Source organism: Cajanus cajan, chromosome 2, assembly GCF_000230855.2.
Source record: "Cajanus cajan strain Asha chromosome 2, NIPB_CcT2T_4, whole genome shotgun sequence".
Lineage (NCBI taxonomy): Eukaryota > Viridiplantae > Streptophyta > Magnoliopsida > Fabales > Fabaceae > Cajanus > Cajanus cajan.
In genome coordinates this window covers 51,833,989-51,848,031 of record NC_138518.1, presented here as the reverse complement: position 1 = coordinate 51,848,031, position 14,043 = coordinate 51,833,989, and the positions used below count along the sequence as shown (strand labels likewise).

The 14,043-nt window shown below is 28.6% G+C and overlaps 1 protein-coding gene and 1 long non-coding RNA gene across 2 annotated transcripts; both read left to right on the top strand.

Annotated features, from left to right (window-relative positions):
- The first annotated feature begins 2,720 nt into the window (after positions 1–2,720).
- Positions 2,721–7,017, top strand: LOC145954351 (uncharacterized). Its single transcript, XR_014431556.1, has 4 exons — positions 2,721–3,378; positions 5,856–5,883; positions 6,049–6,127; positions 6,820–7,017. It is a non-coding gene; the product is annotated as an uncharacterized LOC145954351 (long non-coding RNA).
- On the top strand, positions 4,402–5,806 carry OBP1 (OBF binding protein 1). The gene has a single exon (XM_020383789.3). It carries the CDS (start codon positions 4,856–4,858, stop codon positions 5,552–5,554), a length of 699 nt encoding a protein of 232 aa, XP_020239378.1. The 5' UTR covers positions 4,402–4,855; the 3' UTR covers positions 5,555–5,806.
- Positions 7,018–14,043: the final 7,026 nt, after the last annotated feature.

Below are 14,043 nucleotides of genomic sequence, written 5' to 3'. Positions count from 1 at the left end.
CATACATAAAAATTACAAAACCACAACATTTAAGTTTAATTTTGATAGCTTGACATTTTCTCATTAATTTAATCATAATTTGAGTTCACGACATCCTTTTAAAGTTATTCCAAAGCCATTTGTTACCTAACATTTATAACTCCAAATCTTATGTAGACTGTGAAGCCTAATTCGATAATATAATATGTTTAATATGGCACACAATTTTCTATACAAACTAAAGCCTAATCTAAGGATTCCAAATTATCCTTGACTCAATTATTCAATCAATTTAATCACTGATTCATTCTATTGGATTTTAAGACTCTAAGATTCCAAAAACATACCCCTACATTATTTCTTTAGGGTTAAAACCCAAATCCCCAAACACATTAATCAATAAATTTTAACATTATTACAACTCTATGAATTTAAGGGTTATCAGGGGTCTCATAATAACCTAACACTAGTACAAAAATTACTTTTAAAATCGGAGTTTTAAAATCGGCTCTTAAGCAGCCGATGTTAAAAGTGACGCGGTGGCAATTTTGTAAATAATGACATTACTTTTTAAATTGACTACCCTTTAACCGATTTTAAAAGGTCTCTGATGCAACTTTTAAAATCGGTTCTTAAGTAGCCGATTTTAAAAGTAACGCTTTTAAAATCGGCTACTGAAAAGCCGATTTTAAAAATGCTACTTTTAAAATCGGTTACATAAGAACCGATCTTAAAAGTGCTACTTTTAAAATCGGCTACTTAAGAACCGATTTTAAAAGCTACTTTTAACATTGGCTCCTTAAGAACCGATTTTAAAAGTGCTACTTTTAAAATCGGCTAATTAAGAGCCTATTTTAAAAGCTACTTTTTAAATCGGCTCATTAAGAACCGATTTTAAAAGTGCTACTTTTAAAATCGATTCTTAAATAACTGATTTTAAAAAAGTCAACGCCTATATTTATTCTTTCCCTCCATTCTCTTTGATCTTTCCCTCTATTCTCTTTAATATTTTCCTCAATTTTTTTCTTTACTCTCTCTCGCAGTCACATCTAAAGTCTCTAGCTTCTCATTTTCTTTGCAAGACTATATCAAGGTAATATTCTAATTTTTTTCTCATGTCTTGCATTTCCGTAAATTTCAAATCTGGAACGGCCCGTACTGCAATTTGAACGAGACGTTCTGGTTGCCGTACGAGCCGTGCTACAACCAGAATGGCCCGTTCTAATTGCAGTACGGGCCGTTCCAGATTACAGTTTTAGGCCTTTTGAGGAAACTGGAACGACCTATGCCAATTTAAAAGTCTAATTTTTAAAATCGGTTTATGCATGACCGATGTTAAAAGTTAGTTATACTTTTAACATCGGTCATTGACCAATGTTAAAAGTGTCACTTTTTAAAATCAGCTCTTTTAAAATCGGTCAAAAAACAGATTTTAAAAATAAAAAATGACCAAATTTAAAAGTGTTTTTTCTACTAATATAAAGATTCATAATAGAATTCAAACTCAATCCATAATGAATCAAATACACAACATAGATAACAATTATACAATAAGGAAAATCAATTCAATTCACACAAACAACTATCATACCAAACACAATTCTAGGAATTCTCAAAATCCTTTAACCAAGAGGTTCTCTTTGTGAATTTGTGACGTTTAGAGTAGAAGTTAAGAAAAGCATAAAATACATGTGTAATTGAATGACCCCTTGTAAATAATACTCAACTAACCATACTACTGGCTTGCAAACAAACCCAACATACAAATACCTTTTATTTTTCTAAATAAAAAAATTATAACCCAAATTATAAAAGCATACTATATTTTTTTATTTTCAAAAAATCCTTCTTATTTAATAAAACTCATTTAATTATTTTCTAACTAAGATTTTACAAATTAATTTGATACTTTAATATTTTTTTTTGACTGAATTAGATACTCTAACTAAATATAATAAAAAATGTAATTATAAATTACATATGTGTTAGTCTCAAATATAAAAAAATTAAATTAATTTAACTTTATCTATTGTTACCATCTCCAAAATAGCTTTTATTTATTAAAGGTTATTTTATAAATGAAATTGGTGTAATTAAAAGATGTTTGTGAACTTAATTTAATTAGTGTAAACCAAAATTTTTTATTTATATATAAGACTAGAATGAGTATTTACTTGTTTTTTTCTTTTGCAGATTTGTACAATTCATATTTAGTCTGTTTGTGTAAATCTTTTTTTTTTATTTTAAATAACACATTTTCTTAATAAAAATAAATAAATATTTTTTTGTTTGTCTAAACTGCTTTCAAAAAACCATTTTTTATATATTTTTTTTAAGAAGCAACCCCAACTCCTTGTTTTAAGAATAATTTTTTATAAAAATATTTTTTAATTTTAAACAAACTGATCCATTATCGTATATAATTTCTATTTTCTTTGATTCTATTTTAAAAAAACTCATTTATCTAATTCAAGAAAGTTGGTTGATTTAGTTGATATTATTAATTAATTTTATCCTAAGTTTATGTTTATTTAATCCACCTCTAACATTATTCAGACTCCTCTACCAACTCTACTTGTTGAACTTAGTTGTGGATGTTTCTTGTAAAAAAAAAATAGTTAACGTAAGAGATATTTTAGTTTAATTTTTATAAAAGTGATAAAGTAACACTCTTGACTTAAAATTTATAAAAAAAAATACTAAATTGATTATATAAATAGTATTTTATTTATTTGGTGACAATAGATACAAAAAAAAGTATTATTTTATTACTTCTGAAATGGTGATTTGTTCATTAATAGAGCTAAAATGTTGGTTGATGGGTATCTAGGAGTAAAGGTCTTGAGAATTTTAAAAATAGTGACATTTTCTTAATCATGTCTTTTTGGAGATGAGGTTGGGGTTGAATGAGAAGATTTTGGAGCGTCTTCTTTAAATTTGGAAACTTTCTTTGAATTAGATTCTGTTCTAGGCCATTACCAATGAGCAGAGGTAGTAGGTATGTTGATTATATAATACTAAATACAATTATATTATTTGAAATTGAAAATAAAATATTAATTGATTTTGTATTATATTGACACCCTGCTCTATAATAATTTGTAGAATTTATTATGTGATTGTGTATGCATATGATAATGATATCCAGTTTGACGTAGGTGAATTTTGTTGCGTCTGTTTTGGCGTTAAAAAAGAATGGAATGTTGCGTTCAGAGATAGAGGCATTAAATTGTAAAAGGATGCTGGGGGATATCTTTTTTGGATGTAAATGATGGTTCATAATTCTGGTTGTAGTAAGCAATAATACCCCACGAGAAGAGAAAACGGAAGCGTGCGATGTTCCAATTCATTTTGATGGAGTGCAAGGAATCATGTGCGTGGAGAAAAGGCCAAAAAGAGGTCAGTGATTATTATTATTATTATTATTATTATTAGGATAAACACAAACATAAGCGAAGCGAGGATGATAGCGATTGTGTGTTTGGGTCCTCCGAGAAAGAAACAAGGGTCTCCACTTTCCAAGTTTCCAAGTTTTGTTTCCTGATTGACAGCGACCCATGATTCTTTCTTTCTCTGGCTGTGCCGGAGATGGAGCATGACCGACAACCACCGCTCTGTCGCTGACAGGTGTCCCTCCACCGGACACGACCATCACCGTCTGATCGCTATCAAGCGCTCAGCACAGTGCTAATGGCTACAGTGGAGCGCAAAATCCGGTGGAAGATAGAAAGAATGGGTACGGAGGAGGAATCTGATGCGGACATGACGCGTCCGAAATCAGAGGGGAGACCCAATTATTGCTCCCCACGCTGCCCGACACTCATAATTCTGTCGCTTCTGTCCCCACCCACTGTCTCAATCTCATGCTACTACAATTACAATTACATTTACATTTACATTTACATTTTCCCCAAACCCAACATTGCCCTCCCACGTTTTCCAAAATCATATCATACCCCACTCAATCTACCACCTCGCCATAATTAATCAAACTTAGGTTTCCAATTACCAATTTCTCGCTATCCAGGATATGCATATTTTTACATGTGCCTAATGCCCATTTTCCATATTACCTTTGCCTGATTATACAGATATTTTTAACACTAGACTAGAGTGTCGCATTATCCATGCTTTCTAATAACAACAAAAATCAAACTTGGATGCATATTATTAGACTTGGCTAATCCCCCTACAGCCTACGACCTCTACGTCAAAGCAGAAAAGACAGGAGAAACGAATATATGCATATAATATTACAACATGCCCATCATTCGCTTGACTGGTTGGATAGAACAAGAGCTAGCTAAGCTAACTAATCGTTAACACAATCTATGTTATTCTTATTTTAATAAAATAATAATTACTCTATCTGTTTTAAGTATAAGTTAATTTTAATTAATAGAAAGTATATAGTATATGAAAGGCAAAATGCATCTAATGTAGAATGTAGAGAGAGAGAGAGGGGAAAGGGAATTAATTAAATTTGTGTTAAGAGGAAAATTGATTGGATTGGATTGGATTGGGGAAGAGAGGAGAGGGGTTGGTTGGTGCAGAAGGCGCAGCCCTATTAGCCGACCCAAATAGAGAGAGGGTCTTCTGGAGCCGACTGAAATGTCGTGCTTAACAGAACACTGTAAAGCTGATCCCACTCTGCCTCATATAAGCCTCAGAAGATGTCTCTGTTTCCACCGCAGATATTCTCTCTCTCACTCTCTCTCTCCTTTCCCATAAAACCCCCCTTCAGGCTTCACCCACCCACTCCACACCAAAACCTTCTCACTCTCACACATCATCATCATCATCATCACCATCACCATCACCACTCCTCCCATTTTCAAAAAAATCTCAACTTGCTCACACTCTCGCAACCCACCCAATGCCATCGTCGAATTCCGGCGAGAGCCGCAGAGCGGCCAAGCCTCAAACCTCCGCCGGAGCTCCTCCTCCGCCGGAGCAAGAGAACCTCCCCTGCCCCCGCTGCGACTCCACCAACACCAAGTTCTGCTACTACAACAACTACAACTACTCCCAGCCGCGCCACTTCTGCAAGGCCTGCCGCCGCTACTGGACCCACGGCGGCACCCTCCGCGACATCCCCGTCGGAGGCGGCAGCCGCAAGAACGCCAAGCGCTCCCGCACCCACCACTCCGCCACGTCATCGTCCTCCTCCTCGATGACGTCAGCGCCGGACCCTACTGTACCTGCATTGGCACCCATCGCCACGAGCCAAGGGGGGTCCATGCAGTTCGGAGTTGACGGCGACGTCAAACAGAGTAACGTCAGCGTCTGCGGGAGCTTCACTTCGTTGCTGAACAACACCCAGGGCTCTGGCTTTCTGGCCCTCGGCGGGTTTGGGCTTGGGCTTGGACACGGCTTCGATGACATGGGCTTCGGGATTGGGAGGTCGGGTTGGGCCTTCCCTGGAATGGTCGACGGGGGTAACATTGGCGGCGGCGTTGCGGCTTCCGGCGTCAACACGTGGCAGTTAGAAGGTGGCGAGGGTGGGTTCGTTGGTGGAGATTGCTTCTCTTGGCCTGGACTTGCCATTTCAACACCGGGGAATGGTCTTAAATGAATTGCATTTTTTTTTAATGGTTTGGGTGCAATGGAGGGTGTGCTTGAGGTTCATGTTTAGGGTTACTATTTCCAGGGTATAATCATCTGTGAAATTTGAAGGACAGCTATGACTTTTTTTTTCTTTTTTCTTTTTTATCTTTTATTTTTTGTTTTTGCTTAATTTTACTTCTTTGAATTGTCTAGTTCTGTGTATGTTTACTTGCTACTAAGCTGTGTGATTCAATTAGTAACTGACGTCATTAGTGTTCTACTTTTTTTCTTTTTTAATCATGTCTGAAATTGGATCGGTTCCGGCGAAGATAATGCAACCATATCTACACGTATAATGTAAGAACAAATTGACTGTTTTAATAGAACAATTAAGAACCTAGCTAGTGTTAATTCTTCGCTGTTTGTAGACTTGGCATAGTTTTAGAAGAAAATAATTTGATAGTATTAAATTAAGTATTTAATTGAACACGAAGTTTGAGTTGAATGTGTTAATTGTTTGAGGGTGTTGAAACGAGGACGAACCCGCCGCAAGCATTTGCTTAATTCATTGCTGAAGAGTGGAGACATTTATCTTTGCCTGGTATTTTCTCTCACTACAGTTTGGCTCTTAGTTTGTCGTTTGTTTTGTTTTGTTTTTCTAACAAGGACTACAAATTATTATACTTCTAATTTTTATATGCATGTTTATTAATTTTTTTCATAAATTGAAAAATTTAACTTAAGTATATGTAATGGACTTGCTAAGTGTTATATTTTAAATAAATAAAATAAATGTTATTTTAATTTTGTGTAATATTAATTGCTTATATTATTTATTTTTGTCGTTTTAATAAATAAAATTAATTATAAAATAATTACTTTTTTATTTATTAATTAGTTTTTTTATATATGAAAATTAACTTAAGGCACTTACATTATGATATAGAAAGAAAAGTGATTTTATTAGATTATAAACACTTAACAATCTTGTTCTATATATCTTTGGATTGGAGCCAACTTGTTTATTCACTTCTTTTAAACTTACAAATTTGGCTTTGTACCAGCAAGGACAGCTTGATAACAGCTTAGACACAGAAAATAATCATTACTGAGTGGATAAAAATGTATTTTAATTTTGTTAATTGCATTTCATTTATTTTATTTAAATATTTAATTTTATTCTTCAAAAGTTTTATTTATTTTCTAAATTAAAAATTAATATAGTTCGTATCTGATATGGCTTAGTTATGTGAATGAGAATAATAAAATAATCATTCTTGTCGCAACTTGCAGGACCGAGGATTAGAGGTGCAGTTGGGTTTTTTACTTTTTAACCCTCGTACTGAGGTTAATTTTATAATACGTAAATAATAATTATGTAATTTAACTAATAATTTCAAGTTTGATTTTTATTTGATGTAATATAAACCAATTAAATAGATTATTTTCTCCTCATATTTTTTCGACCAATCAATATCAATTTTTAGTGAATTTCCTATTTTCTTATCTTCTCTTCTTTTATCTTTATTTCTTTCTTTTTACAGAACACAACATATAATAAGTGTACTTCATATAGCAGCTTGCAAAAGTGAAATCACGATTTCAAGGAAGAAAAACTTTCCTATTAATTATTAGATGCCATTTGTTCAGTGTTTAAAAAGGAAGATTTGAATATCATGTACTGATGTACATAATAAATTATAACTGGTCGTAGTTTGTTTAAACTTTTGAAAACAAATATTGAGATGATTTATCAGATTCTACTTTTTCTTTCTATTGCTTGGTCCGTTTATAGGTACATTAATCTAATTCCATTTGCTTCCTTAGTTAAAAATAATAATTTTATTCATCGATCAATACTTTTTGGATTTTTTTTTACACTTTATATATTTGAAAGAAATATATAAAAAGGAATATGATTGTTAAAATGTGTGATTTTCTTCTTTTTGTTAATTATTTTAAGAAATGATGTAAAAATATTGCAATTGTTTTACATAAAGACAATGTTAATGTTATTTATTTATTTATTGTTTAGATAGATTTTAAGAAGTGGGAACTATATGCAAAAGAAGTGTTAGAGAAAATAACTTTGTTAATTCTTTGGAAGAAGAGATAAAATGGCTAGTGGTATCCATGGTGAAAAAAAAAAAAGAATCTCTTCATAGATAAAGAGATTTTGTAATTAAAAACTTTAGAAAAATTATGGAATCCACTAAAAAAATATATATGTATATTTTTACCTACTTCTTATTTTTCTTCTACTTTTGCTTAAAACACCTTAAAAATTTATCTATTTTCTGCTCATTGTCTATGCTCTCCTGCTTATTAATTTATTTCGTTAGCCACACAAAGCATTAGTGTAGTTGGACTACTTCTCACACATATGATTTTAATGATGTATTGCATAGGGTGATGCCACGTACCCCATATTACATGATAATAATAAAGAATGGGTTGGTATGTAGGCCCTCGTGAGATGAAATGTATATTTTGCGGTCCATGCTTGAGTAAGATTAAGGATGACAATAATGGATACGAGATGGGAATTATTTTTTCACCAATATCTACGGATTATATGAATATATGTCATCATTTATTTTTTCCACCGATATTTTAAGGTATCGTCTTAGATTAATATGAATCAGTTAAAAAATAAATAAAATTTAATCAATGATTATTTCTATTAAAATTAGACGTTAGCTGAACGGTTTGATCTTAAATTTAATACATTAATTATTTATTTTCAACTCTTTAATTATATGTGAACATTTATGAATATTTATTAAAATATAAATTAAGACAAAATAAATACTATTTTTTTTTTGCAAGACCCTGTCTTTATTCACTCAACCCATCCTTTAGAGTTAAAAATAATTTTTTTAACCATATTCTTACTAAAATTAAATATTTTAAAAATATAATATTTATATTCAAAATAAATTAATATATAATTATAGACATTAATTTAAATAAATTTAAATTGTAGTTACTTTCATATATACTTAGTTCTTACTTCCTATCCGGCTATCCCCTTAATAATTATGAGGAAATTAAAAATATATATTATTTTATTAAAATTCCTTTTAAACTATTCAAATTATCAATAAAAATATACTTAATAGAAGGAGATAGTTTATGATAATGTGGTAAATTAAGGTTTGATACTTTATTATAATCTCGAAAGTTTATGGAATCTTATGAAGGCTCTGTAAGCTTGAATCATAAACTCGTATCGTAAAATCGTAAAAGTTTACTTAATATAACAAATATGTTAAAAATACTTTGAAATAACATAATAACTATTATTCAACTTCATATTAAAGCAAAATAATAAATTTTAATGATAAAGTAGCAAAGTTTAGTAGCAATTTCACATAAGACACAACAACTTACAAGTTCTTAAAAATAAAATAACTAGAAGAATTTGATTCAATCCCAAACATGATAAAGAACAAAGAAAAATGGGTTAGATAAAATATATTATATAGAGAATAAAAAAGGAGAAAGAACATGGTTGAGTTAAGATTGAGGAGAACCTTTGTCTTGGTGGTTGATGTGGCTCGCGAAAGAACACGGACGCAACTCAGACAAAACGTCTGTGTAGAGAACAATGAGTGCAACTGCGAGCGCAGTGATTGCAACTCTCAAAGAATGATGCGCGAAGGAGGAGAAGCAGTGCGACATGATTTGAATGATGCTTAGAGGAGTAGCGACGTGGATGAGAAAGACATGAGGAGGAGAAGTAGTGCAGAGATAACGCGCAAAGAAGAGGGAGAAAGATAAGAAACCCATAATAAAATACACGTTTTGGGATTTGGTAAACTCGTGGATCTCATAGTAAACTCGTGATTTTATACAAGATTACCTGAGTTTGTTCGAGTTTACTCGAAAACAAGATTACCTCTGAGTTGTCCCGTTTTGTCTCAATAAACTTGAAATATCGTAATTTCGAATAATATTACGAGTTGTAACTCGAGATTGACAACCATGGTTCCAATTAAAATTGTCACTAAAGAAAATACACATGAATTAAAAAAAACTATTCAAATTAATTCCAAAACATATTTTACTATCGTGGTTTAATGTATTAATTGTTTCTTAAACTTTTGAAAAATTTTAATTAGATTCAAAAATTTTAAAAAAATTGTAATTAAATTTCTAATATTTTATATATATTTTTATAATTGAGTTATTGTAGGGAATTTGTAATGGTTTTAAACCGTTACAAGAGCAACAATTTGTGACAATTTTATTAATTTTAAGAACCCAATTACAGAAATTATATATATATATATATATATATAATTCAATTAGAAAATTTTTAAATTAAGTACCTCTACTAAATCAATCAACTCTCCGAATTTTAAAATTATGAGACCATAGAAGGTCTTAAATGCATGACTAACATAATGGTAGGACTATGCATTAGGTTGTGGTGAGTAGATTAGTATGAGGTATCTAGCTGGGGTATTTTGATTTTGTCGGCAGGCTGGATCAACTTTCAAACTCGTGCTCTGGTGAAGTTTATTCTTCTGCTATTATATTCTTCTGTTTCCACCGATTTTTTTTCTCATTGGTGCAGTAATATTTCTAATATTTCTACGTTTCCCACATCAAATATTCTACTTGTCGGTTACTGCCAGAGCCCTTGCTGTCGTTGTAGATTGTTATTTTCTTCAATTTTCATGCAAAATAGTATCGGATGGTACGAGTTCAAATTTTCTAATGTTTATACTGCACAACTACTGTTTTGGATCCCTCGTTGAATACAACCAACTATTTACATCATTAGTACAGTACAGTTTTAACTTATTAGCTACGACTCTAATAATAATAATAAATAAATAAATAAATAAATAAATAAATAAATAAATAAATAAATAAATAAATAAATAAATAAATAAATAAATAAATAAAGGTCTCTATAAAATTTAACTAGCACCTAATTGGATCTTAAATATTTGATGAGCTAAATCGTAACATTAAACTCAACATCTTCGATCCTAAATATTTGATGAGTTAAATCGGAACATCATACTCAACATTGCTGTTTAAGAAAAAAAGATTATACACCACAAAACAAAACTCAAAATTGCTACTATTCCAGTAGCAATTATGTTTTATGATCAACATGTCTAATATTTATAAGGATGAGAACGGGTGTGCTGTAGATTTTTGTCACTCACCTTGTTTAATGTGTATTTATTGAGTAAATATTTATGAAAATTTTTATATATTCATGAATATCTATAAAATTAAATAATTTTAAATATATATATATATATTAAAAAAATTTATAACATATATTTATACAAAAATAAATAATTATAACGTATATATTTAGTGTAAGAATAAATTAAGTTAAACTACTTAATATATAAATATTTATAATATTTTTAAAGTGTAGATAATTGTAAGTACGAGTATTTTACTATTCATGTTTATTTCATTATTAAATAAATATCTATTTAAAATTCATAGCAGATTTTATTTATAAATATCTTTGAGATATAATTTTTTTTATTTGACATACCTAAATATTATTTAGTCTAACATTTGTTAAATTTGTGGTTGGAATTAATGACATTAAACTCATTTATTTTCTATGCAAGATCTATTTACCATACTTTATACATGTGGTATTAATATGTATTAAAATTATAATAACTAGAATAAAATTTGAGCTTAAAAGAGTTTTAAGTATATTGTCTTAACTTTTATTCATAAGCGGCTTTAATGGTTAAAAGAAAATGTTGTATAATATTAATAACAATAGATAATAAATATTTTTATTTAATTTTAAAGTATATTTGTTCATTAGATATAGAAAATGCACTAGAAAATATTTAGTTATCGTCCAAGTTTGAAACATTCAGAATGTGTAATCTATTTTTCTTTGGTACAAAAGGTTTTTATTTATACCAAAGTTATCATTTATGAGTCCAAGACTGATCAATCATTCTAGGGTTTTTTTAAAAACTAATTACATAAATGGGGTTTTTTAAAATTATTTACACCTTTAGAACAGTTTACTACAATGTCACTATGAGCCATAGCGACACTAATACCATGTGTAATTTTTTTTTGAAAAGGCTTGAAATTGCCGTGCACAAGTCGCTACTAGCTGTAGCGACTTAGTAATGTCGCCATCGACAGTTTTAACTCCTTAGATGGCTCATTTTTTTAAAATTATTTTTTTTGTAAAAATTAAAAATATATTTTTAAATAAATTTATTTTAGAGTTAATCATTTAAAATATTTTAATAATTTACAAAAAATATTTTTTTTTAAAATAACCTAGAATAGTTCACTCAACCAAAATAAATTAGTAGTACTTTTTATAAATATAATTAACATTCAAAAAAATCCACTTTTATAAACAAAAGCTCTTAAAAAACTAGAAAAAAAAGTGTTGAAAAAAATGTTAAAATAATAAAAATGAAAAATATGAAAAAAAAAGTGGGTTGTTATGGACCATAACGACATTAGTAGTACTTTATAAAATAAATTTAAATAAAAATAATTAACATTAGAAAAATCCATTTTTTTAAAGAAAAGTTTTTTTAAAAAGAAAAAAAAAATTCTAGAAAAAAAGCCGATGAAAAATGAAAAAAAAAAGTGAGTCACAACAGAAAAACAAAATGAAAAAAAAAGAAAAAAATATCAGAAAATACAAAATGTGTCAAAAATGAATATGAAAAAAAAGTGAAGGAAAAAAAAGTAAAAAAAATGCAAAATAAAAAACTTAAATTACATAATTAAAAAAAAGTGAACAAAAACTGTTAAAATAAATCTAGAAAAGAAAAAAAAAGATAAAAGGGAAAAAAAAGAGAATAAGTGAAGGAAAAAAAATGTAAAAAAAAGGCAAAAGAAAAAAATAAATTACAAAATAAAAAAAAGTGAAAAAATTGTTAAAATAAATATGGAAATTAAAAAAAGGAGGTCGCTATGGACCATAGTAACTTTTGTGTCACTTATAATTTTTTTTAAAAAGAAATGTAAAATTAAAAAATAAAAATAATAAAAAATAAGGTTGTTATGGGCCATCACGGATTTTTTTTATTAGTATGGGTTGTACGATATCATTCATAAAAAAAACTAATAAAAAACGTAAAATTGAAGAGAAAAAAAAGGTCGTTGTGCCCCATAGTAAAAGAAAAACTGGACCTTATTACTAATAAATTTATTTATTTATTTTATTATATTTATGTTTACAATTATATATATATATATATATATATATTTTATAATTATATTTTTATATATTAAATAATTCAATTTACAAATGAATTTATTTTTTATTTCTTTTTAACAATTTATGTTAGTCTTAAAAATTATTAAATAAATTTAATTTTTTTACAAATACTATATCTTAAAAATTTAATTAAATTAATTTTTTTAGAAAAAAAAATTAATTGGTATTGCTACAGCCTGTAACAACTTCATTTAAGTATTTTTTATAAAAAAAATTTAGACATTATAATCTGTAATGACTTGGTACAAGTAAAATTATTTAACTATTTCTAAATTTAAAATTTTCAAATTACATTACGCTCATTTTTTAAAACATAAATTAATAATTTAAAATTTTTAATATGTTTACATATTATATAAAATAAATTAATATTATTTATTTAATAATTTATGAAAAATTTATATTTTGTTGTTAGTAAAAAAATTTACTTACTTTATTATATATTATAGGGGCCGAGACACTTCATGCCTGTAAGAGTTACACATAGAAAAATATTAGAAGTTGCGGATAGTTATTCAGAAAGAATATAAAAAGATTTTTTTTTACTTTCAAGGGGTATAATGGTCCACTAAAAAGTGGAGACCAAAGGGGTGATTACCAAGATATATGCCCTTTATAATAGGTGTATATATATATAAATATATATATATATATATATATAAACAATTATATACTTTATAATTATATTTCTTATATTAAATAATTCAATTAAAAAATGAATTTATTTTTTCTTTTATTTCTAAATAATTTATATTAGCTTTAAAAATTATTAAATAAATTTAAATTTTTTTATAAATGTTATATACAAAAAAATTAAAGTATTTTTTTTTAAAAAATAATTAATTGATGTCGTTATAGCCTGTAGCGACTTCATCTAATTATTTTTTAAAAAAAATTATTGGCACTATAGCGTGTAGCGACTTCATAGATATAACATTAAGCCGTTGTGTGTTGTTACTGGCTGTAGCGACTTTAGTTGAAGCGTTACTGGCTGTAGCAACTTTTACAGCATGACTTTCATGGTTTCTAAAAAAAATATATTACACGGCTCTAGTGTTGCTATGGTCTATAGCGACACTATAGTAAACTACTCCAAAGGTGTAAATAGTTTCAAAATAACCTTATTTACGTAATTAGTTTCAAAAAGAACCCTACAATAGTCAGTCAACCTGAGTCCAATGATTCCATAGTTTTCACCATAAAATCTTGCAATGATTGGTGTTATATTATGAAATTAAACTTATGCATTAATGGTGTTGATC